The 27,841-nt window shown below is 47.0% G+C and overlaps 1 protein-coding gene across 1 annotated transcript in view; it reads right to left on the bottom strand.

Annotated features, from left to right (window-relative positions):
• Positions 1–27,841, bottom strand: part of CSMD2 (CUB and Sushi multiple domains 2) — a 575,735-nt gene that overhangs the window by 264,782 nt on the left and 283,112 nt on the right. The window contains exons 7-10 of the mRNA XM_074376903.1: positions 23,633–23,710; positions 18,309–18,396; positions 17,502–17,626; positions 10,138–10,259 (exon numbers count right to left, since the gene is read on the bottom strand). Coding sequence (XP_074233004.1) covers positions 10,138–10,259; positions 17,502–17,626; positions 18,309–18,396; positions 23,633–23,710 — 413 coding nt within the window. The remainder of the gene's footprint in view (positions 1–10,137; positions 10,260–17,501; positions 17,627–18,308; positions 18,397–23,632; positions 23,711–27,841) is intronic.

Raw genomic sequence — 27,841 nt, 5'->3', positions numbered from 1 at the left:
ACTTTGGTCATTACTTCAGGTCTACTTTTGGTGGCTCTGAAAGTAGTAGCCCTTTTTATCCATTCATTGACTCACTCACTCACTAATTGATGGGTTCACGTATCTACTTATTCATTCAGCAGTTAACACACTTTTGCCAAGTGCTGGGCTCTGGAGAGGCAACAGAGGCAAGACAAACTCAGCCACCATCCTGAGAGCTCACGGTCAAGAAGAGGAGACACATGGTACATGGGAAACAGTGCAGGCTGCAGAGTGCTGCAGTCAGGGGAGCCCGGGGTTGGGGCAGATGTGAGGGGCACAAAGTCCTGGCTAGAGGAGGGAGCAGGGCTTGTGTTCCCGGAGAGAGGAGGGGTGAGGGGACCGGCTCTAGGGGAAGAGGAATGTCAAGTCTGCTGGGAAGTGATGACAACTGGAAAGAGGAGAGCGATCAGGTTTAGGACTCAGAGGAAGCCTTGAAGGGGTCCCCCCAGAGCAGCCCACTCATGAGGGATGAGCTGTGGGGCCACTGAGAGACAACCTCTCTGATCGCCAGCCAGCATCTCGCATGGGGCCCAGCACAGAGAGCGCAAGAGGAAATGTTTGCTGAATGGATAAGTCAGTGAACAAATGGGCCAACACATGGGTTCCTGACATTTGCAGGAGAGACTGATGGCTGCCTGGAGAGTTATTTCTCAGTTCTTTGGGTCTACAAAGGGAAGAGTGACACTGATGACCCCCAAGGAGTGAATAATCAAAACGCTGTTAACTTTGGCTTTGAAGTTCATGAAATTCACATTCCTTTCCCTCCCTCTTCCAGGCCACCTCCTTCTCCCTCGAATCCTCATCCTTCTCCCTCTCATCTGTCTCTTTCTCTCCTGCCTCCCTTTTACATCTTTTCTAGCAAAGGTGGATTAACTGTCCTGATCAAATCCAGTGAGGATCACATGCAAATTGAATCCTATGTCTTGAGTTGATATGAGAAGCTGTGAAGGAAAGGCAGATGTGTGCAGGTGGGGGGCACTGACCCAGGTCTGGGTTTCAGCCTGACCATGGAGATTTCATCACCCACGATGTTCAAAGTCCTAACAGAGGAGGCTCTGGGGACCAGTATGGGCGGGGTCATACCAGGAGGAGCTACTTGACCCAGAGACAGGTCTCCTCCATCAATTATTGACGTATTCAAACATCTACCGAGCTCCTCCTCGGTGCCAGGCGCTGTTCTGACTGTGGGAGAAATAAACAGAACGCTACCCTTGCTTTCAGGGCGCTCATGAACTATGGGAGAAAGAGACTGTAAACACAGTACAACGTGATACACACATGCAGACAGAAGCTGCTGCTGAAGGGTTGGAGGAACAGAGGCAGGACTAAGACCTGGTGGAGTTACAAAGGCTTCTCCGAATAGCAGGTATCTGATCCTTGTCTCAGACGGGGGTAGGAATTTGCCTGGAGGAGAGGGGAACGCACAAGGGATAGGACGGGCTGGACAGAGGTCTCAAGGGGCCAGGCGTGTCCATGAACCAGGAGTTCAGTGTGGCGGAGGCTACCTGAGGGGGGCGGGGCGGGTGGCCGCTGTGTGCATCACTGGGAGGGAGGAGGGTTGTTATTTATCACATAACCTAGGCTGGTCAGAACCACCAGGATGCTCTTGACAAACACAGGTTCCAGATTCCCAATTCCAGGTCCACTGAATCAGATCTTTGAGGAAAGAGCTTAGGAATGTGTGTCTTTAAAGTCTCTCCAGGTATTTTTGATGATTAACCAAATTTGGGAACTACTATCATGGGCAGAATGACTACAAAAAGTAAGACAGCCCAGCTGGCCAGGGTGGAGCTCACGTTTCTCAAGAGCATCTCCATCAGAGTGAGAATGTGGTGCTGTGTGTGGAGTGGGCCAGCATCACTTGCTCTGAGCTTTTCTGTTCTCTTTTCCATGAACCTGCCAAGCTTCCAGGAAGACGGACCGGGTGGTTTTAGCTCTTTCATTCTTAGTTTATTGAGTAGAGACATACCCTTCGCCTGTCTCCCCAGTACGACTGTCCGTTCTTGCTCCCACCACGCAGAGCTGCACAGCCTGGCGGTGTTCAGTCAATGCTGGGATCTTGACACAGGTTCTCAGACACTCCTACGCCAGATCATTTTTGTTTCTCTTTTTGGACCTTCCTATCACCCTAGGGTGCCTAGTCTGGAACAGTCCCAGTTCCCTCTCAAGCTCAGCCAGGAGGTCCTATAAGGGGGATGAAATTCCAGGAAGTTCCTCATGCCCACACACATACAGATGCCTGGGATGCGTGATCAGTCCATGATTATAAGGAGACCAAGGGGCACATGATCCATTCTACACTCCTGCAGGCCAAACTCTCAGCCCTTGCTCCTTGTGAAGGGAACCCCTGCGTTCTCAGTCCAACTTGCTCTCCCTTCACTCACCATCCTCTTTCTCCTACATCTTCACTCTTTTCTCTTTGCTCTCTTTGCCCTCAGCCTACAAACATACTCAAAAATTCCAATATCCTGAACAAACAAACAAACACTAGAGTCGCCCCAAGCTTTCTATCCATCCTGTTTCCCTTCCGTGCCCTTCCTCCTTTCTTCACTTCATCATGAAGTTATTAAAATGGTCGTGTACATGCCTGGATTCTAAAGCCACCCCCACTTCATCTGTTCACTTCCCATTCCACTGTTGTTTCTGCCCCCAAAGCGCCAATGAAAGGTCTTCTTCCAAGGCCAAAACCAATAGTCTCTTTCCAGACCTTTTCCAACAAGACCTTTTCCATCATCGCCATCGTCAGACATATCCTGGTTAGAGATGCTTCCTGTAAAAGCCATGCCTACTGCTCTTTCTGTTTCTCTTGCTGGATCTCTCTCATCTGTAAGGATGGCGTCCTCAGATCCATTCTGAATCTTCTCATTCTCTTTGCTCTTCTAAGAAGTGATGTCCATTCCGTAAGTTTCTGTTTCCAACCGTATGCTGATGAAAGAACACTCAAGTCTCTCTCTTGAACCCAGATGCATCCAGTTTCCAACCAGTATATCTACACATCATTGGATGAAACTCAGGCATGCCAAATGCACCATGTTTCCTTCTTGACTGCTGCCAAGCATGTTCCTCCTCTTGTTATTTCATTTTAAAGCCTCCCATTGGTTCAAGTCAGAAAGCATTGTGTCATCATCCATTTGTTCACTGAGTACATATTTACTGAGTGCCCACTGTACGCCAGGCAGTATGTTGGTAACTTGGGACACTATGTTGAATGAAACCTCTCCTTCTCCCTCCATCTTCACATCCAATCAGCCACCAAGTCCCATCCCAGTCCCTCAATTCCTCTTCAATCTGTCTCCCCTTCCATGTTTCCAAAGGCTTGTTTGATGACTCCACTTTTCTTACTTGGGTAACTGCTTCAGCCCCCTAATGGGTCTCACTCCCTCCAGTGTCCCTCTCCAATATCTCCACTGCTGCCAGAGTCATCTTTCAAAAATTCAGACCTTCCTGCTATTGCTCTGGTGCAGAAGAAAGAGTGGCCCTCATCCTTCCCAAGGCTGATCCCAGTGCTGTCAGTCCCAGTCCCTCCCATCTCCGCTGAGACCTTGTTCCATCCAGCAGCACAGCACAACTTAAATTCATGGACAATGGGCCCAGGAAGACTGGGTTTTAATCCCAGAGCTGCCACTCACTGGTTATGTGCTATGACTAAGTTTCCCAACCTTTAACGTATCCATGGTTCAGTTTCTTCATCCTTCAGACAGATCTATTAAAACCTAATTAATTGTGCTACAAAGAGAAGGAAATGAAGTAATTTATACAGCAGGCCTAGCTCAGTGCTTGGCACAGGATAGGCTTACGGTAAGAGATAGCTATTATTGTTACTACCAGCCTAAGACATCTACCCTTAAAAATCTGTTTCAGGATAAAACCCAAGCCTCTCTCCCAAGCAGGTGGGTTCACTGAGATTTAAATCTTGCTAACCTTTCCAGCCTCATCTTGGTATAGGCATGTTGAATTATTTTCAGTTCTAAGAGGCTGGTCCAAACCTCAGTGCCTTTGCACATGTTTCCACTCTGAGGCACTGATTACTAAGCTTACTCATCCTTCAAGATCCTGCTCAAATGTCATCTCCTTTGTGAAAAATCCCCTGACCTTCCAGTTATGAGCTCTTTCCTAGATATTCCTGTAGCACTCTGGACACACCTCCATTAGCACTTATCCAAACTCTAGCTTTACATTTACATGCATGAATTCTCTCCTATGTGCGTGTTCCTCAAGGGCAGAGGTCATACCCATGGTCAATAAATGCTCATCTCAGAAAACATATTGGGAACTTGGAGAGGCTGTGATTTTTGCTAAAGGAGATGTCCCAAAGGTAACTGGACAAGCAGTAGTTGGACACACTTATATCTCTCCTGTGAGCCAGTGGACAGGGATAGGAACACAGTATCATTTCCCCTGCTGTTTGTAGGAAGGCAGCTCCGATGCTTCCGTCTTAGAGTTTGAGTTTCTACACTTACACCCTTCTTTCTGTACCGTATGCTCCCTGACTCTCCTCCTGTGTGGTGTCAGTAAGGAAATCCCTTCAGCCCTCCTGGGCTCCCCCATCACTACCTGTAGCCCACCAAGAACACATAAAGATGCTAAGAACACCCTCTGCACAACTTGACTCTGAAAGAGTGCCCTTCAGAGGGGATGCCTTCAGAAACCCAGATTGGTGTGACCTCCTGTAGGACAGGTAGGGTAGTGGCCAATATGGGGCCATTGACCTCCACACACCAGCCAAGGCTAGGCCTTCTGAGGGTAAATCAAATTGTTCCTCAGAAAATTCTCAGGCCTTACTTACACGTCCCCCTGTTCTCCACCTTCAGGTTCAAAAGAAAACAGAGATAAGTATCTTCAACAATGTCCAAGAGGGAGCCCCCTAGTCAACAACTTATGAACTTCCTAGTAGTAGGACCTTCTTCTGCTTTAGCCTCTGTCTTCACCCCCGTGTGACTGAAGTGAAGCATGCTTCTCCATTGCCCAAGTTCATCATCAAATGATTTGTTAAAATATGAATCTTTCTTTGTAAAATGCTCTGCAGAGGAAATTTGTTTCCAGGGTTCCAAGTACTATGGTCCTCAGCATTCTTGAGCAAATAATTTTAAAATGTTGAGTCAAATTTCAAAAGAATAAAAAAAAGCTTTTTACAAGTTAGTAAGTGTTGTGAACTGAATAATATCCCCCTAAAATTCATCTCTTGAAGCCCTAACCCCCAATGTGATGATATTTGGAGATAGGGTCTTTAGGAAGGTAATTAAGGTTAAATGAACTCATGAGGGTGGGGCCCTAATCCAATGGTATTGGAGTCCTTAAAAGAGGAGAGGAGACACCAGAAAGTCTCTCTCTGCACATTCACAGAGGAAAGGCCATGAGGACACAGTGAGAAGGAGGCCGTCTACAAGCTGGGAAGAGTCCTCCCCAGAAACCAAATTTGCTGGTACCTTGATCATGGACTTTTAGCCTTTAGAACTGTGAGAAAATAGATGTCTCTTGTTAAGGCCACCTAGTCTATTATATTTTGTTATGACAGCCTGAGAAAACTAATATAGTAAGAGTTATCGGAGTCCAAAATCTTGTGAATGTAGACAGGCAAAATATGATTCAGAACATGAAGCTGGCTTTGACCTTGAGAGCATTTAAAAAAACTGGTGAAGTAGAGCTTTGGTTTTCAGGACCTTGTGGAGAAGAGGGAGTAGGAGACAAAGGGCAGGGCCCACCAGAGTTGGGAACTCTCAGGTGACACCCCTGAACAAAGCTGGGCTAGTTAAAGCTGAACCCTTAGTGTGAAGATGAACTAGAAATAAGCCTGCCTTCTTTCTCATATGACACTGATACCCTCTGGATGGATCTGGAGGCTGATTGTTTATCTCAGACTTTAACACTGAGTGATCAGTCAACAGAAAACTTCCCCTAAGACTCCATCATTATAAGTCTGCCTTCACAGGGGTTTGCAGTCTTTATATTACTTGGATGGTTTGAAACCTCATACTAAGAATTTAGACTGAAGAGGTATCTAGCTGGTAATGACCCCAGGCACTGAGCAGAAGCAAATACATCACCTTCTACCCAGGTCTCAAAGAATTCCCACAAAGTTTATAATTCTAACCACATAGTCAAAAATTACAAAACAAAGAAAGAAACTTGGTTCTCAGGGCAACAGGTGAGAAACAACAGGCAACAACGTGAAATTTGCTGATTTCATATACTGGGATTAATAGACACAGAATATAAAATAAATGTGTTTAATATATTCAAATAGTTAAAGATTTAAACATGTGTAAGGAGCAAGAGACTACAGAATAAGATCAAGAAGCATTTGAAAAAGAACAAAATAGGATTTCATAAACTGAAAATGATGATATTTGAATTTAAAATAAATCTTCAGTGAATGAATTCAACAGAGATTAGACATAACTGAATAGAGAATTATTGAACAGAGTTTAAGAGAGAAAAATGATAGAAATTAAGAAACAAAGAAGATAGAATAAGAGATATTAACATGCCTTGTCAGACTTCCAGAAGCAGTAAAGAGAGAGGATAAAGGAGAACCAACAGCTGAAACAGATAATGGCTAAATTTTTTCCCAAACTGATGAAAAATGCAATACATAGATTCAAGAAGCTTAATGAAATTAAAAAGGACAAATACTAAAATATCCACAACTATACATATGATAGTGAAATTGTAGAACACTAAAAACAAGGAAAAGACCATAACAGCAGCCAGAAGAATGTCACACAAAGGAATGATAATAAACTTACAGTAACAATGGAAGCTAGAAGACATTGGAATAATATTTCCATATGGAAAGAGAATGTAATTATCAACCAAGAATTGAATATCTCATGAATACCAGTGTTCTTTCAATAACAAGGGGGAGAACAGACATTTTAAGACAAATAAGAACTAAGAAAGTTTGTCATCAATAGGGAAATAAATTCTAAAGCATGTACTTTGGACAGAAAGAAAGAATTCCATAGAGAAGGACTGATATACAAGAAGGAATAGTGAACAAAGTAGTAGTAAATATGTGTGTAAATCTATATGGACACTGGTTTTATTAAACAATAACAAGAATGACTTCTGAGCAAAAGTGAGGCAAAGTGAAAATATATACATCATAGAATATAAATTGGGAGGGAGTAATTAAAGTAATAGTGTTCCAAGACCTTTGACTTTTCAGGAGGAATATAAAACTGCTATTTATATTAGACTTTACAATATATGCATATTCATATTCATATTTCTAAGGATAGAAGTTAGTGTATAATTTAAATGGCCTAACTTTTCTAGTTAAAAAAGACAGATTTTCAGAGTGGATTTAAAAAAAATCCAGCTATACACAAAACATATATGAAGCATAAAAAAGCAGAAAGGTTTTAAGCAAGAGAATAGAAAAGATTTATCAGACAAAAACCAACAGAAAGCTAATATAATAGCTGGGGTGGGGGAAGCTTTAAGGTCAAAAACTACTAAAAATAAAGAGAGTCATTACACAATTATTTTTGAAAAAGTTCAATTCGCCATAAAGATGCATAATTCTCAACTTGTATGCTCCAATAACACAGTCTCAAAATATATAAAGCAAAAAATTGACAGAACTTCAAGGAATAATAGACAAACCCACCATCACAGTGGGAGATTTTAATATGCCTTCCTCTGTAGTTGACCAATCAAGAAGACAGAATCAATGAAGATAAAAAAGATACAAGCATAATTAACATGCTTGATGTAATGGACATATTAGAATGCAAAAACTATGAAAATAGTTTATTTTTTCAAGCACACCCAGAATATATATGAAAAATGACCATTTCTGGTTCAAAAGCACTTCTCAACAAATTTCAAATGATTCAACTCAGACAATGTTCTCTGACCACAAGCTTTAGAATCAGTAAAAAAAAAAAAAAAAAAAGATAGTTGGAAAAAATCATTTGTTTGAAAATTAAGAAATATTTCTAAATAACTCATAGTTGAAAGGTAAAAGAGCAATGGAAACTGGAAAATATTCAGAAGTAAACTCCAGCAGAAATACTACACATCAAAACCTGTGGAAATGCAGCCACATAGTTCTTAGAGGGAAATTTATAGCCTTAGATGGTTAAGTAAGATTGAACAATAAGAAATTCAGCATCAAAAGAATAACAGAATAAACACAAATATAATAGAAGAGAAGAAATACAGACGAGAGCAGAAATTGATGAAATAGAAAATAAATATATTAAAAGAAGTATTTTAATTAAAAAAAATCAAAATTAATCCTTTAGAAAAATAACAAAATGTGAAATGTTTGGCAATATTGATTAAAAAAAGATACAAAATTAGACATGAAAAAGGAAATAAAGATATAATAAGAGATAATATGTACATCTTTGTAACCAATAAATTAGAAAATTTAGTAAAATGGACTCAAGAAAAAATATAATCTAAATAATTCTTTAGTCATTAGAGGTATTATATCTATAGTTTAAAACTCTTCCAACAAAGGAATACCAGACCCAGATAGTTTTGCTGAAAGTTTCAACAAATTTTTAAGGCAAAATTTATTTCAATCTTCCACTAATAACTACATAGGATAGAAAGAGAGGAAACACTCTCCAAATCATTTTATGAGGCTACCAATATCTTGACACAAAAATCTAGCAAGGGTGTTTGTGTGTGTATTACAAACTAGAAGCAAATTACTATACAAAATATTAACAAATCAAATATAGGCATGTTTAAAAATGATAATACTAAATGACCAGGTTGGGCTGATCCCAGGAATGCAAAGTTAGTTTAACATTAGAAAAATTCACCACACAGGAGAATAAGGGAGAAAATCATATGATTATATCAATAGTAAGGTGCTCAATAAAACCCAACATTCATTCACAATAAAAGCTCTTGCAAACCAGGATTAGGAAGAAACTATAAATTAAAAGAAAGACTTCAGCAAACAATCTACTTAATGGCAAAGAAGTAAAACATTCTGTTTAACATCAATGGCCAAAGTACCCACCCTCATCACAATTATTTGACATTATACCGGAGATTCTAGCCAGAACACTGAGGCAAGAAAAAGGTTGAAGAAAAGGTATAAGAATTGAAAAGGAAGAAACAAAACCAACATTCTCTGCAGATGATGATTGTCTTTATGTAGAAAACCCCAAAGAATTCACAGATAAATTAATTCAGAATAGTTGTTATATACAAAAATCAAAGTATAAAAATTAATTGCATTTCTAACCACTATGCAAGAAACAGGTGGAAAATAAAATTTTAAAAGATATGATTCATAAAGGCAACAATATCTTATATATTTATAAGATATCTAGGAATAAAAATATCAAGAAATACACAAGATCTGTAATGGAAAAAAAATTACACAAGTTTATTGAAAGACATTAAAGAAGCCCTAAGTAAATAAAGATATACCATATTCATGGACTAGAAGACTCAGTATCACAAAGATATCAGTTTTTCTCCAACTTATCTGTAGTTTTGGTGTAATTAAAATAAAGATCACAACAGATTATTTTGTGGATGTTGGCAAGATACTTGCAAACTTTATAAGAGAACAACGGTACTTCACAGGAAAAAACCCACTAAATGGGAAATAAGATGTGAAAAGATGTAGACAGCAGTGCAAAGTGGCACACAACAACACAGATAAATCTTAAGGACATAATTTTGAGTGAAACTCATTAAGACTATATACAACATGATTACATTTATATGAAGTTCAAATGCTGGCATACTAAACATTGTATTTTAGGGGGCTACACACCTATGTGCTGACTATAAAAAAAAGCAGAGGAATAAGAAAGTACACAATTGAGGTAATAGTTACTTGAGGGATAGAAAATGCAGTGAGGTTAGTGAGGGACACATGTCACTAAGATAACTGCTGTTTAATTTTCCTTGAGCTGAGAGATGGCTACCCAGGTGTTTGTTGTATTGATGTTCTTTATATCTTATATTTTACAGATATGTGTCTTATCTACTTGCTATTTAATAAAAACAAATTTTAATCACTGTCTGCAGAGAATCTACCACAACCAAGTTCTGGGCTTGAAATCCCTCGTAGAACAACTGTCCCCAACCCAGTCCTGCCCATGAGACACTCTCCATCCTCCCCAAGAGCCTTACCTTGGAGGGGTTGAGTGCTGTGATGATCCACACACAGTGTGCGTTGTTGTCGTACTGGATAGGGAAATTGGGGGAGGTGATGATGCCCGAGGGGCCTCGGAGGTGGGCATCACACATGCGGGCTACAGAGAGGAGAAGAAAGACAAGCATTTTAGTTTAGACTAGATCCAGTTCCCATCCCCACCTCCCACCACCATCCCAGAGGAGATGGAAGTCTGCACAGTCCCACCCCACACGTAACCTACTTCCTATTTCCTTTGCCCCTAGTTCTCAGCAGGCTCAAAGGAAGTCAAAGCTCCTTGAGCCCTAGGGTAGGGATAGGCAACACATGCCCTGACCCATAGCTCTCTAGGCAGTGATGAACTTCCACAGTCAGGCTAAGCAAGCCCCCCTGCCCTGATTCCACTGTGATCCAGCAGCTCATCTCTACCAAGAAGGTGTGGGCTAGCCCTACTCATGTCGACCTAAAGCTAGTTGGGCCCCAGGCACCTACGAGCCTACTAAGCTGCCCACCTCACGCACTGTTGACCTGTTTCCCCACTTGCTCTCAGGCCTCCTGCAGGAGAATCTCAGCATGTCCTTGTCAAGACCGCCCAACTAGGTATCAGAATGTCTGTGCCCAAGGACTCTGCCGAGGCCCCTGGCTCCGCCCAGTGCCAGGCACCCAGAGTGACGTCCGTGCCAATCAGGTACTTCCCCACCTCTTCCCCACACTCAGCACATGCCCGAAACAGGCTTTTAACTGGAAGCATAAAGATTCAAGGTGAATTAGAAGTGCTCTACTCAAGTAGATATAAAGTGTTATCAATCACAGCTTAATCTAATTAAGCGCTTTAAAATAGCTTCTGAACTAATTAGATTAAGTAGTGATTGATAACAGTTAAGGTGCTACATGGTACCTAGGTGTTTGCCTTCTTTAAAAACGTGTTCTTCAGTTCCAGACACTTCATTCTTCAATGTTGGCGCTCAGCTATTTTAATAAAGAGTTCTATGAGCCTGTTCTGTTGCTGCCCACATGGCAATTTATCCTAATTGTAGGCAAAGTGCCTAACAGTAAAGAAATAGTGAGCAAACGCAACAAGACTAAGTATGTAAAATGAAAGTGGTGTCAAACCTGGCCTCCTCTGACAAGGCAAAATATTCTAGAACTCCCCTCTGTGTGCAGACAGTGCCGTGATAAACCTTTCCCTGGAAACCCTGCCCAGGAGGGTCTGGGAAGGAGGCTCCCCAGCTCCAGGAAGTAATTAATCTCTTCTGATTTCACATGCTCATGCCTACACTCATTCATTCCCAAATTTACTGAGTGCCTCTTACAGGCCAGGCGGAGTGTGGGGAGAGAATAATGTCTAAGACACAGTCCCTCTTCTCTGAAGGGCCACCACCAAGTGGAGGGAATAGGTGTGAAAACAGTTACAACTAAGAGGAGCAAATGTTGTTGGGGGGTTATCTGCAAGAGACCAGTGGGTCGGAATTGCTCCTCTTCTCTCCTATCTCATCACCCCCCAGTGAAGAAGTTTCTTCTTGTGGCTCACCCCCATTCTGCACCTGAAGAATTTTCCTCCTCATCCTGAGCTCAAATGTTGAATCAAGTTGGAACAAAGCCCTAGGGGAACCCTCTGCACCATTCCCCTCCTGTGCATCTGACTGCTCCTCTAACTCTGTGCTAAGAAACAGTTACACTCACAGACTGTGCTTGATACAACTGGGCCTGAAGGTGGATCAACATGGTGAGGAGACCATGCTGTGGGGTCTACTAGCTTAGCATTCTGGGTTTTAAATTTACTCATTGGTTGTTTAAGTCTGGGTAAGTTATAAAACTTCCTCTCTGATTCTCCTTCATCTGTAAAATGGGACTAGTGATATTGCTTCACTGAGGCATGGTGAGGATGAAATGCTATGAGATATTGGATATGAAGGCTCACCCAGGACCTGGGACATCATCAGTATTCAACAAAGGGGAGCTGGGACTGTCAGATTCTGATTGCCATGTTCATTCCATCTCACTATGCCTAAGATTTCCCAACGCCAATGATCTTTATTCTACCTTTCTGAAAGTTTCTTTATAGGATTTCTCCCACCCTCCATGACTGCACTTGAGAATAACAACATTTACTAAGCAAATTAGAATAAGATAATCAAAACCAGAACCATGATCCCAGCCCACCTTTGCAAAGAGAGCCTGTGGATTCAGAACCCTAGCCCTGCAGGGAATCCTTACAAATCTCTACCAGCACCATCTCACACCTCTTCTGGAGAGTTCGGTTTTGCTGCCAACAGCCCTCAGCTTCAGACTCAATTTATCCTGCACTTGTTTCCAAGAATTAGATGGTATTTGCGGTCTGTTGAAACGTGCTGAAGGTAATTAGAGAGAACAGGTCAAAAAGGCATTTACCACTTTAAGGGCTTAGAGGGGTTTAATTAAAATATTACAATCTGCAGCTAGTTAGCATGGAGGAGCTAAAAATAGATTCAGAATGGAGCGTCAGCGACTTTTTTCCCTCTGCTGTCGGGGTAAGGTCAGGAGGTCTGCGGACAGACAGACTTCCCCCTGAGCAGCCAGCGCCTGGGACCCCACCAACAGATGGATAGCTCATTGCTGCAACCCACGTGGGCTGGCAAAATGGGAGATGCTCAGACAGTGACTGCATAAATGAATGAACACATGTTTATGTTTCTCTGTTTGCCTTTTCCCATCAAATTCTCTGCTGGATCACTTTCGGGAGACTTTTCCAGGACCTTCCCCGCCTAAGCTCTACGGCCACTCTCAGTCCTCCTCTGGACAGCACTACAGCACACGACACGGTCAGTATTCCAGGACACTTTGGGGAGACACCATTTGGACCTACAGCCAGTTCTGGCACCAAAACAACTTGAGCTAAACATAGAATGTGGATATGACCACCTTCCTTGTAAAGAAATTATGAAAAATGGGGAGAGGGTATAGCTTTAGTGGCAGAGCGCAATGCTTAGCATGCACAAGGTCCTGGGTTCAATCCCCAGTCCCTCCATAATAAATAAAACAAACAAACAAATAAACATAATTACCCCCTCCCCCCAAAAAACAAACAAAAAGAAATTATGAAAAATGCTTACTAGAATGCTTTATACAAGTATACATAGCTTAATAAATGGGAGATTTATCATTAGTACATATGTATAAGGTAGAGGACTCAGGGAGCCATGGGGCATGTGTTCTCTTGAGGTCAGTACGTCACCTGTCACCCGGGGAGAATCAGCACAGAGGAGAGGAAGGTGGGGGTGGCAGCGGGGGAGGGGTGGGGGTCGGGGAGAGGGAAGCAGGGAGGAGGGGAAGGAGTGAGAACAGAGAAGTGGGGGGTGAAGACAGACCTCTGAACAACATTCATGTTTCAGGGGCATGCCCAGGAAGCTGATCACGGAGAAGGAAGACAGCCACCTGTAATTTTCACGGCCTTGAGTTCAGTGGGTTTGTGCAATATTTCCCACATTTCACTCCTTCCTTAGGAGAGTGAGGGAGAAGATTCAGAGCATTTCTGTAATGTGCCCTGTGCCAGATGGGATGTTAATAGCCAGGTTGGAACTTGAACTAGGTCTCTGAGTCCTGAGTCTGGTGTTCTATTTACCAAAAAAAGCTTCTATTCTAGGGGAAAAAATAACGTATGGTTTTCAGTCGATTATCTCCTCTGTGACTCAGTCACTGTATTTCATCTGGGGCTGGTACTCCATCCCTATCCTCTGTCAACAGTAATTTGTGGTCACAAGAAACCAGATCTCCTGGCTGTCAATGTGGTCCTCTTCACTCCCTCAGTGGTTTGCAAACAATGTTCCCCAGAGCCTCAGGGGTTCCATGGAAGTGGCTGAGGGGCTCCTGGAAGTGGTGAGGAGGGGGTAACTCCAAATCCCTTGCCCCTGCTTCATTGAGAGACGTTCCATTGCATCTGGTTTATTTATAGAGCTTCTGTAAAAGCTCATTTTAAAACACTGGGCTCCACACAGAGAGTAGGTTGGACAAGACCTACGTTATACTACCCTGCCTGTATCTGAGGCTGAACAGAATCAGTATAACTGCATAATGGTGTTTCATGTTGTCCTCAATCTCTTGAATGATCACGATTTTCTAGTAGTCCAATTAGAAGCTTATTTCTTCTGGTGGGAGGGCAAGGGAAAAAAAAAGGCCTGTGACTACCTAATTTCCCATTCCAGAATGAGGGCGTGGTCCCATACTGTTCATTCATTTCAATCACTGATTCATTCAGGTTGTCCTCAAACATGCGTTGAGAACCTATCATTTGCTGGGCCCCATGTTTTAGTAGAATTAATTGTGTGGAAAATGAATATGTAAAATCAAATCTTATTTTAAATGCATTAGAAGGAAAATAATACCACAATGTGTGGTGGTTAATCTTCCAGAATGTGATCATTTGGTAACCTGCTTACTCGTGGAGCTATCGTGGAATTCAAAGAGTTTTGTCCCTTTCTACTCTTAGAAGGAGGTTCACTTAAACTCTCCTTTTAAAAAATCACAATTAGAAATATAACTCTGACTAATTAAAACAAAGAGATTTTTAAAAGAAAGACTTTCAAATCTGCCAAAATAAAAGGATCCTTGAATTTAGTATCGATCTCAGCCCTTGATCTTCAGGGAAGCCCAGGACAGATCATCCAAATTCAAACATGGGAACCTTGGCTTCTCTCTTCCTCCCTCACAATGACCTTGGGAGAGAAAGAAGGAGAGAGAGGGGGCAGGAAGGTGAACCCCCTCGCCACCACAGCTGGTGCCGGTCACTTTCTATAAAATGGCTTGTTGAAATTTTGTAATTACTAAGCACTGGAGGTTTTGTTTTCCCAGTTCATAAATGAGGGCCCCGTGGCTAAAAACAATGAAGGAACCATCCCAGGGCCAGCAAGCTAGCAGGTGGCAGAGCTGGGCTCTAGATCAAGGTCCCTGCACCTCCCAGAGCGCTCAGTTGCTATGTTATTGGATGGGACAGTGAGGAAACAGGCTTCTAAGGGATCTGGGGCCACTAGAGGCTGAGCGTGTGTGCCAAGGGTTGGGCACGCTGTCTCCTGACGGTGCTCAGTAGTTTAAACCAAACATGCGTGCACAAGAGTCTCACAGGAAAGCTGGGATCATTTCTAAGTGAGCATTTTCATGTCCACTGCCTCTAGGTCTCGCAGTAATGCCGTAAAGCAATGTTCTCTGATCACTATCTTTCAGCTGAAGGAAAGAGATTTGGAGAGGTGAAGAGATGGGCCCAAGGACACCCAGCTAAAAAGTGGTGATAGTTGGATTTGAACCCAGTTCTGCCTGGCTCTGTTTCCATGATTTCCCCCGACCTCCTGGGGCAGAGGATGGGATGGGAATGGATGTGGAAATGCTCAGCCCAATGCTCAGTCGACAGTGAGGCAGAGACTGGAGAGTCCAGTGGGTCAGAATGACTAGGGGCGCCTGATGGGGGCACACAACGTGTCTGGAGAAAAAGATGAGCACGTTATTTGACTGCGAACTTTCTTCTGAAACACCAGCCCTTCCACGCTCTGGGCTTATTCATGTGAACAACCATCATTGCTAAGAGAACAGCCTGCCTCCAATGAAAAGGTCTTGGGGAAAGGTCAGATCCCACCACTGCCAAAAGGCATCTTGTTCTGACTCTTCAAAAGGAATTTTGAAATGACAGACTGGCCAAGGGTCCCTTGATCCTCAGGCTTGATAATTCCACGCCTGTCCATTCAGTTGGTGTCGTGACTCCCCGGAAATGGAGCGCTATGCTAGCCAATGATTGATTTATTCAACCATCCATTCAACATGTGTTCCTGAGTACCTACTATGTGCCTGGCTGTACCCTAGGCAGTGAAGAAAACAGAAGTCCTTGCCCTAGAGAGCTTACATTCTAGCACAAGGATGTTTGTTTTCTTGTCTAACACTTCCTAACTCATAACGCGTTTCCACGTCCACAACTCCTCTTGACCTTCACGTTAACACAAGATGGGTAGGGTAGGAACCATGATCTACATTTAGAAGCAAGAAAACAAGCCCAGGGGAAATAGGAGGCTTGCCAAATTGTCCACGGCCAGCTGGTGGCAAAGCGGAGAATTATACCCAAGAATTCTTCTTGTGTTTGATTAAAAAAATGTATTAGCTAAGTGGAATCTCTGAAATAATATAGCTAAAATCAGTGGGGACGCAAAGTACATTATAAGTTGTGGATCGTGGCCACCTCAAAGTTGAGGGAGAATGAATAAATCCAAGGCTTATTTGAGAGAGATTTTCATGACCCTCTTCCAGGGGGCTTATAACACATTAAAAAAAGGGAGTGGGTCTCAGCTCTAACTTGTCCCTTTCTCAGCATAGACGTGATCTAGGTTCTTATCTCAGCTAGATCCTTCTTACTCTGCATGAATTTCATCTGGATGAACGTGCCCAGAGAGAGGCCAAGAATTTCCTTCTTAAACTGGAACGACCCAGAAGGTAAGTTTAGTGGGCCGATCCTTTCTTTTCCAAAGAGGCACTCCAAAGATCAACTGTTATCTGTATTAACACACTAGAGTGATTCCTTTCTCTTGCACCAAGAACTGTGAGTCCTGGTCATGTATGCAAAGAACAGAAGAAGAGAGATGCAGACAGTGTGGGAAATGAAAAGCTGTCTGGTGATGCCCTAGCGGACAAGGCCAGGGGCTTCTCTACCATAGAAGCAGCTGCTGTCCTGTTCCGATGAAGAAATACACTCGGGTCTGATATTGTAAGATTATCTGGGGGATGGGGACTCGGCCAGCCCACCCTTGGTCCTTCTGACACCTGGCAGTGTGGGTGGCAGGGCCCCTGAGAACAAGATGTCCAGGTGTGGGGTTAGAAGAATCCCACAGAGAAGCCTTTTGAGGCCGTGGTCCACGTTACTCCCGTACAGCTGAAAGCATTCTCTCAGAAGTGACAGGTCTGTTTATTATCAAGTCTGTGGAAAGAAACAAGGGCTTTGAGATGGCGGGGTTTAGGATGTCTGTGCCCTATGGTGGAAGGATTCAAGGTAACATTATACAAGGTGATGGCCCTTCCTACCTAGCTGTGGCTGTAATACCTTCGTGCAGTGGGCTAGCAACCTGCTCATTTGTGACTCCCCAGTTAGACTGTCAGGTCCAGGACGGGCAGGGGCCACGCCCCTCTTCCCCACCTGTGTCTCCTGATCCTCCATAGGCCTGGATACAGAGGAGGTGCTAAATGAATGCGCTGAGTGAATTAGTAATGAATGCAGATCTGAGGCCTGGGGAGCAGGGAAAGTGTGGTGAGCTAGCCTGGATGAGAGCCTGGACCTCTGCACCAGGAGCGGGGCTCCGTCCTCCACGCCCAGCCCGGCTTTCTGGCCAGCCGCCCTCTCCAGGGGCGCCCTCACCTCGGCAGACCGGCCTGTGGTCACTCCAGGCCGCAAAAATGTCGCTGACTTTCATACAGGTGATCCGTTTGGACCCTTGCAGATCATAGCCCTCGTTGCAGGTGAACTGGACGCTGGATCCTAACCTGGGAGACAAGGTGTGTCTGTGAGCCCAAGCCGCGGGCCTGCCAGGTCCCGCCCCGGGGCCTTCCTAGTTCCCCAAGGAAGTACCACGCTGAACTTGACTTCTCCTCGGGCCCTTAGTCTGTACTAAAACCTCCACAGTAAGGTTCTGCATCCTTCCAACTGCTCTTCTTCTTCCTTTTTCTTTTTCTTTTTTTGACCATTTAATGGTTTTAGGATTGACTGAAAAGGTGACTTTGTGAGCAAACAGCAATCCTCTGAGATAAGTATCATTTAGGACAGCTAAGGGGGGTGGATGACACCCATACACTTTAATGAAATTGGAGGATTATGGGAGGATGCCTTGGTAGTTAGAAACTTTACAAAATGCACCATCTCAGAGCCCTAGAGGTGTAAGCTGCCTGCTGGCACGTCATTACTGAGGAAGGCAGGCCTTTGTACCCTGGGTACAGGTCTGCTGGGTGACACTGGCAGTCTACAGCCCTCCCCTTCCCCTTAAGGTGTGGCCACTATTCCCAGGACTAGACCAGGAAAGAATGTTAAAGGCCACAGCTCTCCTCCAGAAAGTGTTCCTGCATCTACACCGTCCTTTCCAGTCCGCCTCCAGGAAGGTCAGTCCCTGCTTCCCCCCAGCCAGGCCACCCCACCCTCCTTGCAACAAGAACACCCCCGAACAGATCTTACCTGAAATCCGAGCCTAGTCTTTTGCCCCTTTCAGGTATGCCAGGGTCTGGACACATATTATGCCCTTGGGACACACCAACCTGAGTTACTACAAGGCAAAAAACAGCACACACAGAGATGGAGAATCACAGAAGGGCACCAGCCGGGGCAGTGTCTCAGGGTGGGAGGTGGACGCAGAGACAGAAAGAGGCCCGGCTCTGCTGGGGCCTGCAGGGCTGGGCTGCTGGGGTCTCTGGGGCTCGGGTCTCCCGAATGTGCAAGTGGGGAGCTGCTTTTGACAAATTCCTTTGGGGGCAAAGTCCAAGTGAAATTCATCAAGAGCATGTGGGCTAAGAGGCAGGCACCCCAAACCAACAACCACCCCGTTCCCTTACCCAACACCAGCGGCCAGGGGTGGACAGTCCATGGCCCCTGGTGACCTCCCCACCCTGTGCTTCCGATCTGCTGATGGCGACTCTAGATGAGATGATCCCCCCAACCTCCACCCCCATGGAGAAATGACTCAAAGAAAGTTAAACAAAAGGTGGATGCGTGGTCAGAAACGGTAAAGAATGTAAGAGAAATCTACGGTCTGAAGTTCAAAGCAGGGACTTTAGCTCAAACATAGATATTTCTGCTGAGATACCGCTTCCCAATAGACATGCCCAACACAGAGTAAGCCGTAACCAGAGCATCCCCCAGCCAGTGCCAACAGCCAATGCCACCAGCCAAGTGCACCGGGGTGGCACCTGCGGTGGTTCTGGCAGGTGGTGTGACACCCTCACTTTTGCCAACACCAGTGTCCTGTTTTTAAAAATCATGTGCACAGTCATCTCGGCTAAAGGAGAAGCTTGGTCAGAGGGCGGCGGATACACAGTTTTCTCTTATCTCCAGTGGAGAAGGTGGAAAGCCTCAGGCCTCAGCAGTTCATGGTGCTTGAGATGCTGTGAGGCCCCTCACACCAGGCGCTGCGGCCAGGCAGACGGTCTGGCCAGAGGAGTTCCAATCAAGCCCTCATCCACCCCATGATCCCAACAACCACCTGTAGACGAAGGATGACAGGGAGTCTGGAGCAACCATCCCTGAATTATCTCATTTCCCTCCCACCCACTCAAAGTCTCACAATATGAGCAACATGCTCTATCACTCACTCACACACTCATTCCTGTACAGGTACACAACAAGCACTGATTGAACACCAACTGTATACAAGACTCTCTTTGGATACCCCTGAAGATGCCAGTGTCAGATGTCAGATATGACCATTCCAGTGTTCTCAAGGAGTTACCAGTCAAGTGAAGATGTGAACCATGGAAACAAACTGTGGAACCACAATGAGGAGGTGATGAAAGATGCAGCTACAGGGAGATTCAGAGAGAAGCTGCACGCCATATTGCTGAGAGAAGCACGGAAGGCTGCCTGGAGGGGGTGGCATTTAACATGAACTGTCTGAAATAGTAGGATTTAGACACATGGTAACAGAGAAATGGCATTTCAACAGACAGGTGGACATGGGGAGTGAGGCAACATGGAAACAGAACTGTAAGTTGTCCAGCGTGCCAGAACAGGAGAGCAGGTCAGGGAAAGACACGGAGGAATGAAGGTGAGGTTTCGGGCGTCAGACTTTACAGGAGTTTGAGTCTGATCCTAAAGATGAGGGGAAGTCACTAAAGAGTTCAGAGTGGGGAAGGGCATGGTGAGATCTGGATTGCTCAGGGGGAGGCCGGTCAATAAAGAGTTCAGAGTGGGGAAGGGCATGGTGAGATCTGGATTGCTCAGGGGGAGGCCGGTCAATAAAGAGTTCAGAGTGGGGAAGGGCATGGTGAGATCTGGATTGCTCAGGGGGAGGCCGGTCACTGCGAGATGAGCTAGGGAGTTCTGTGATCATCCAGGTAAGGGACAACAAGAACCTGGTGGTGGGGATGGACATGAGGTAACGGGAATGGAGGTGGCAGAGGAAGACTCGCCAGGGCTCATGGGAAAGCAGGGCATGGGGAGAGGGGGCAGGGGATTCCTGGCCTGGGGACCAGTGAGGATGCAGCTGAGTGGATGGAAGTCAGGCAGTGGGGAGTCCCATTTTAGACTTACTTAGTCTCACGTCAGACCCGAGTTTGAAGCTCATTTCTACAGTTAGAAACCTGGTGTAGATCCTGTTCAAATCTCCAGGTACTCTAGGCTGTGGCTGGCCAAGGGAACCTGGGGGTCTCAAGCCAGAGACTGGGTACCCTTTTGGTTGTGTGGTGACGAGTGCAGTCACTCCCACTGGATGCTTGTTCCTTAATCCCATCCCCTTCCTTGCCAAGCCTCTACCTCCAAAGCGTTCATATTCTAAACTTAGCAACATCACCATTCCCCCCAGTCCAGGACCCTTCAGGGGTGGGTAATAAGATGGAAGTGCCGTCTGCAAAAGCAGTGTAACCCCCTGCCTTCTGGAGCCTTGGTAATTCGCCAGCAGTGGGGAGGAAGGAGATAGCTGGGGCTTCCAGGAGCCCTAGGAGAGGGAGGGAGGGAGTAGGCTTTGCTCTGAGATGAGGATGTCAGCCCTGGGCGGTACTTGCTGGCCATCTGTTGGTAAGCCAGCCTTGCCGTGATCCATCCCCGCTGAGGATTTCTGGGCTGAGCACCCACGTCTTTAGGTCTTGCCTACTCAAGCTTGCACACCCACCATCCCCAGCCTAAAGTCGCTTCCCACCACCGCATGGGAACCACACACCACCTTGTAGCCCATTAAAGATGCACACCAGTTTCCTGCCTCCTCCTGTCCTGTCATTCAGTACTGACACCGCCCGGCGAGCAGAGCAGAAGGCTGACGGAAGAGGATGCGGCTGGACGGGAGAGGAGAGACCATGGCGAAGGCCACCCACCGAACAACAGCCCCTGACGTGTGGAGCAAACCCTGCTGCCTCCCCTTCAATCAGACAGCCTAAAATCAGGCTCAGGAGCCATCCAGGAAGTTACAAGTCCAGCCGTGAGCAGCTCACACCCGCCAGTGCCCTCTCTCCCTGGGAGGACTGAGCAGGAGAGGCATCCCACATGGGCCTTCAAGGCCCCCCAGAAACAAGCAAACTTAAATCCCAGTGAACAGTTTACTGTCTGAGTTATGGAGGCAAAAGGCTTTTGCCCTCTCTTTCCTGAGTTCCAGCCTCCCCTGCCGATTCAAAACCAGCCCGTGTGCTTGCAGCCATAATTTGCTGTTGGCTACAGAGGGAAGAGACGGGAAGGGGATCCTTACCCCTGTCCCTATGGTGACGAAGAAAGCGCAACACACTCCAAAAGACAGTGCCTTCCACCGAAAGTGAAGGGAGGCACATCTAGATATGTGGGTGGTCAGAACCAATGGCCGGGGGTCCGTGGTGCCCAAGGACTACCTGGTGAAGGCAGTAAGTGTGGTTCACTCATCCCCCGAAGCTCAGGATATCTGTCCACAGGGAGTATGGGCAGGACACAAAGGGCCAGAGCCCTGCAGACAGCTGGTGACCTGCCTCCAAGGCAGCTGTAGTCCCACACCCATGCTTCTCTGAGGGAATCTCAGAAATGAGACCAGATACATATTTTTTCAAAGAGTTTTTGAATTTTTTTTTTAATGAAAGTGGGTTTCCTTCATCTTTCTGAGCGAGTTTTGGGAACCTGGGAGGACTAATGAAGACCATAGATCCTGTTCCCCCTAAAATGCACTGACAACGTCACATGATTTTTTAGTGAGTTCATGGACCTTCTGAGGTCTGGGGTCAAGAAGGCCCATTTCAGATCCAACAGCATCCTTGGGAGGAAGGGACAGTAAGATTTTGCATCCCCATTTTACAGATGTGGAAACCAAGGCATTAGTGCCCAGGGTAACCCAAGGATACAACTAGGATAAAAACTCACTATCCCAAATCAGAGCAATTTCCTTCAAGTTTGCCTGTGGCCTCAGGGCAAACTCTAAAATTGAACTGTACCTGCCTCAGTTCCTCGGGCCTCCTGGGGCTACAGAAAGGGCCTGTGTGGGCCCAGGCCATGTTTCGAGCCTTCTCGCAGACTCCTGACCTAACCCTCAGCTCCTTCTCTTGGCCCCTGGTCCAGCACAGAAGCAGGGCCTCCTGGCTGCCCTCTGCCATCCAGCCTCGCTGGGGTGGGGTGACCAGAATCAACGGTCCCCAGAGGCAAGGAGTGATGCCTATCTCCAATTGGAGGATTTGAAAGACCAGAGGAAACCCCACACCCAGGCTCAGTTTCATCAGGACCAAACTGCCTCTCCCCACCCCTGCTTCCTGCCACACACAGCACGGAGCTCTGGAACCACCAATGGCCATTCTCTGCCCCTCTCCCCAAGTACTTCTAGCACCTCAAGAGAAGTGATCACACAGAGGTGAGAAGAGGAAAGGAGAGGATCAGCAGGGAGCAGAGACAGAGAAAAAGGAGGGAGGAGCAAACAGAGGAAGAGAGGAGGAAGGTGAGGAAAGTGGAAAGAGGGAAGACAAGTGGAGGGAGAGAGAGAGGACACGAGAAGCAGAGGACAAAGGGAGGAGAAGGTAGACCAGAAGGCCCAGTGCTTGGGGGACCAAGGAAGGCTCCCTACCCTCACCTCCAGAATGAAAAAGGAAGGTTTCTTGGAAAAATCTGCTCTGCTTTCAAGTCGAATCTTCCGGGTAGCTCAGAACCTTTCGGAAACCCCTCTTGTGCCTTAGCTCAAAAGCCCATTAGCACAGGCTTTGATCAGGTGCTTTGGGGACAACACTCCAGACCATTTCCCAGCACTGGACCACCTCCACTTTTGACCTTTCAAACACCAATAGCAGAAACATGTTCCCATAGACATCACCCTCCCCATGGCCAAGCGGAGACCCCCCCAGCACTGCCCCATCGGCTCAAGAAGCAGGACCCCACCCTCTAGCATACTCTTTGCCCAGCCAGGGCCAGGGACCCTGGTGAGGGTTCTAGGCATTCCCCTCTCTCCCCTTCCCAGTCTTGCCTTGGGAGCTGGAAATGGGACTCTGAAGCCTCCAAAATCCCAGCTGGAGTTTACTGACCCCTTGTCAAGGAGCCAGAAAAAGGTCTGTCTTAGCAGGTGGAAGTGATTCAAAAGGAAAAATAAAGAAAGAAATGTAGCAGTAATGACTCCCTGGACTGCAGTTAGGATGGGAAGTGAGGGAGAAGGAAGAAGAGGAGGGGGATGGGAGGAGGACGAGGAGACGGCAGAGGGGAGGCCCCGGGGCTGCTCGCTGGTCACTGGGACAGTGTGCCCGCACGCAGACGCAGACCCAGGTGGGCGGAGGGGGAGTCATCGCAGCGGCATCCGGCTTCCCGCGGTCACAGTGCCGGCGGGTCTGACCTCAAGCGAGAGGCCCGGCAGGGCGGACACTTACACACAGACGTCTTCTGGCTGTTATCTTTGCTGGGCATCAGCTTCACGCCTCGAGACTTCAACTCGATTTGCTTCTTGACTAGAAAAGTGAGAGGAAAAGCGGTTTGAAGTGTTGTCTGGGGCTGGGGCCGGGCCCCTCTAGCTCGATCCCTCTCTTGGCTTGGGACTTTCTGCGGTGGGTCAAAGCCCGAAGCTCCTCTGGGCAGGGATATATCGAGGGCAGTGTTCAAGTGCAGCAGGGTCTCAGACATGGAGTAGGAGCTGCTATCCAGGCTGGCCCTCCGGGGGAGGCAGCCAAGGTCATCCCCCCAAAAACTTGGAGTGAGCCCACCCTCTGCAGTTCTGCTCCCCTGCAGATTCAGTCCTGCCCAGTTTCTGATCCAGCCTTGACCAGGGGTGTTCAATTGGATTCTGGCCCCAACATGTCACCGTCCCTGTATCCACACCCATTGCAAAGTGACTTTGTAGTCCTTTCCATTAAAGAGGTGGAGTGTATTTCCTCTCCCCTTGACTTTGGGTTTGGGCATTAGAATTTTGTAGGCCTTGACATAGCCAAAGGCTTGAAAAGTACCTGCTGGATGAGGCTTGCCCACTCGAATCTCTGCCATCGCTGGGAGGAGACATGGTTGGTCCCAGGAGGATGAGCAGAGACCATCAATCCAGCCCAGCCCAGCCTACACCAGCCAACCTACTGAGGGCAGCGGAAGCTGAGTCCTGGAGGTCCCTGGGGTGCCTGGCTCTGGTAGTGCCTGATGGACTGAAGTGGGTTTCGATCCCAACACTACGTCCAGTCCAGAGCTTATCAGGACTTAGCCAAATAGCCCACAAAGGGCGGCAGAGCCAGAACTCCACAATTCCTAAGGCCATTCCTCGGAATCCATCAACCTCCTTTGGGTCTGAGTATCCCTGTTTCCCAAGGCATTCTGCTGGCCACCAAGGGCTTCATCCTGTCTCTGGTTAGATGGCTTGGTCTATCTGTCCAGTCCCAGGCCCCGGTGCTGGATGACTCAGCCTCACTCAGACTGGTACCAGCAGTGTAACAACTGTGACCAGTACTTCCATGTGTCAGGCCCTCAGCAAGTTCTTTATTTAAATCAGCATCACTGACCCTTCTCTCTCTCTCACACCCACACACGATCTATCCACAAACCCTTTCAAATATATCCCAAATGCAATTTCCACATCTGTCACCCTGGCCCAAGTCTCCGATACATTCCCTCTTGTGGCCATGGCCTTCCATCTTCCACACTTGCCCCCATCTAATATGTCCTCAACACGAGAGCCGGAGGGATTCTGTTAGAACAGACGTCAGACCAAATTACATCTCTGCTCAAAACCCTTCGAGGGCAACCCGGCTCTCCTAGAGTGAAAGCTAACATCTTTAAAATGGCCTGCCTGGACCAATCTGCCCTCTCTGTGCCCTCTTTGCCCCTCTCTTCGACCTCAATCACTTTTCTCCAGCCGCAGGGGCCCCTCCGATGTTCCAACAATACACCAGTGTGGTTCTCGCCTCACCCCGCCAGTTCCCTGGAATGTTCTTCCCCAGACAGCATTAAGACTCGCTCCTTTTTTTTTTTCCCTTGAAGCCTTTGTGTGAACCCCACTTCCTTGTGGAGGCCTCCTCGGACTCCTGCACTTGAAACTATGCCTCCAGCCCCAGCTCTCCCTATCCCCTTGCCTCCTGTCCCTAACTTTCCAGCATACGTATTGTTTTCTTAGGGATTTCTGTCACCCCGTGTTGCAATGTAAGCCCTCTGAAGGTAGGGATTCTTGTCCGTTTTTGTTCATCACTGTGCCCTCAACACCTAGGGTAGCGCCTGGCACATAGTGGGCCCTCAGTAATCATTTTGTTTGGTCCTTACATGTTCAACAACTTTGAGCAGTAGTTGCTATACCTACTCGAGAGATAATAGAACTAGGGTTCGCAGTGGTTTAAGTGATTTACTGCAGGTCACACAGCCAGGAGGCAACTGTGCTCTTGGCTGAACCTCAGCATCTTCTCTTGTGACCCGTCCCCAAAGTAACCCCAAGGGTGTGGTCAACCTTCTCCAGCATCTGCCCCATCCCCGCTCAGCCCCTGAAAATTCAGGTATTCACTCTGCCCTTGAGATAACATCTCAAGCCTGAAACTAAAGCCCACAGTGATCAGGGGTGCAAAGGGGCCCATCCAGCAGTCCCCTGGGCCCCCTGCACATTCCTGCTCTGTCTATATCAAAAACTCCCCACAGGTTTGTCCCCCAGCAAACTGCTGTCTCAGCTGAACGCCTGATAAAATTCAGTTACTATCACAAAGTCACCGCTTCCCAATGTGCATTCAAATCCTTTCTATAAACGTGCATTACTCTCCATGTGTATCCAGCAGGAAAATTTCCAATGAGCACTAACGGGGACCCATTATCAAACAGAGAGTATTAGTAGGGAAACATGCATTATTCAAGCCTAGCTAATAACAGTGCGGCGGGGGAAAAGATTCCTCGGATTCAACATCCCTAAGGGAATAGGAGAGGTCCCCACACTGAAAGAACCGTGCAAGCTCTTCTCCCTGATGCCCCAGTCCTGGGCAGGGGTGGCGGGAGGGGGTCTCTATGACCCAGCACCGCCCATCTGGGAGCAGGTGTGCAGAGAAGGCTCAGGGCATCCGGCAAAGGAGGAGGAGGCGAGTGAGAGTCTTCCCAACCCCATTGCTGCGGCTTCCAGTGTCCACTGGAGGAGAGGGGATATATAGGGAGCCAGTGCCGCATGGGTGCTGTCCCCAGGGGCAAACGCTGCTTGGGCTTCCTTGCAGCTGCTGAAGGGGGACTTTGAGATGCAGGTGGACCTGCTGGGGTGGCTAAGAGGGAGCCCCCATCCTCTCTCCTCAAGGCTGCTTTGGCGAAGAGGCTCTGGCTCCCCACCCTCTCCAGGCCCCAGAGGGAATCGTTCCAATGTCTGTGTCCACCCTCTCGCCGCGGTCCTCTCCCAGAAGGACTGTCTAACCCAACAGATCAGTGCTTCAGAGTCATGGGGTGGCGTCACCACGCCTCCCAACAGGAACTCCCTGTGCTCTTCCTCTTTTGCATCCTGCTACTCACGACAGGATGGGGTTTGTAAAGGTGACGGGAAGAACTGGATGAGAAGAGACCTGAAAAGCTGCAGGGGGTCCTTAACCCACACACAAACCTTGGGACCGTTTGCCCCTCTGAGCTGGGTCTGCGGGGCTGTGTCACTAGCGTTGTCTGTGGGCCCTATCTGTTAGCTGGGGAAACGCAGGGGCCGCAGCTCTGTGAACAAGGGCTCCTTACACCAACAACACAATCTCTCAAAGACAGACGTCGAGGCCCAGCTGGCCCGGGCCCAGGCTCTGGGGAGGTGGCGCCTACAGCTGGCCCACTTTGTCACCAGAACTGATGAATGGGTTTAAGAAAGCATTCCAGCTCAGGGAGGGTATGCACTTGTTAAGATCCACACCGCCAGGGGTGTTAGCACCCAGAAACCACCTCCACCACCTCTGCGGTCACAGTTGGGGGCAATCCCAGGGACTGCAGTCGTGTCCTGAATCATACCCAGCTGATTTGTCTCTTTAACAGTCTGACCAAGTGCGTGATGAGTGACCCTGGGAAGTCAGCCTTGAAATGAGCTCATGGAAGAAGAAGCTGGCCCGACCAGGGCAGACCTGGGCGCGAAGGTCAGAGAACAAAGGTATTTTTCCCTCTTGGTCTCCATGGTGCACCACTGGCAGACCTAATCACGAAGGAAGGGCAAAACACCAAGGGCCTGGAGAATTCCTGGGTGTACTTGTTCTTGTTTGTACATTCATTCGTGGAGCGCCCACTAGTGTAGCACCTGTAATATGACACCGAAGCACTGGTCTCTATAAAGGATTCTGTAAGTTGGGATGCAGTGGAGATAAAATGGAAGGGGTGGGGGCTGGCTCCTTGGTCCTGGCTACACTTGAACGCACACCCTTGATGCACATACGCACACTGCATATCCACGCAGACATGCAATCCATGTCTACAAGCAGCACGCACACCCACAAGAATACATTTGTGCCCCTGTGTATGCGTGGCTACAAACACTCACATACAAATATAACTCACACTTAAACATGCATTTGTACTGTTTGTGAACAAAGTCAGGACTCCCAAGAGAAGAGTGCTGGCTTTAACTGGTTGATGGAAATCTTCATAGGTGCTTTCATCTCCTCTGAATGATAATGAGTATCGGAGAC

Source organism: Camelus bactrianus, chromosome 13 (assembly GCF_048773025.1).
Source record: "Camelus bactrianus isolate YW-2024 breed Bactrian camel chromosome 13, ASM4877302v1, whole genome shotgun sequence".
NCBI lineage: Eukaryota > Metazoa > Chordata > Mammalia > Artiodactyla > Camelidae > Camelus > Camelus bactrianus.
Note: the sequence above shows the minus strand (reverse complement) of the source record. Positions and strands in the feature narration are given on the sequence as shown.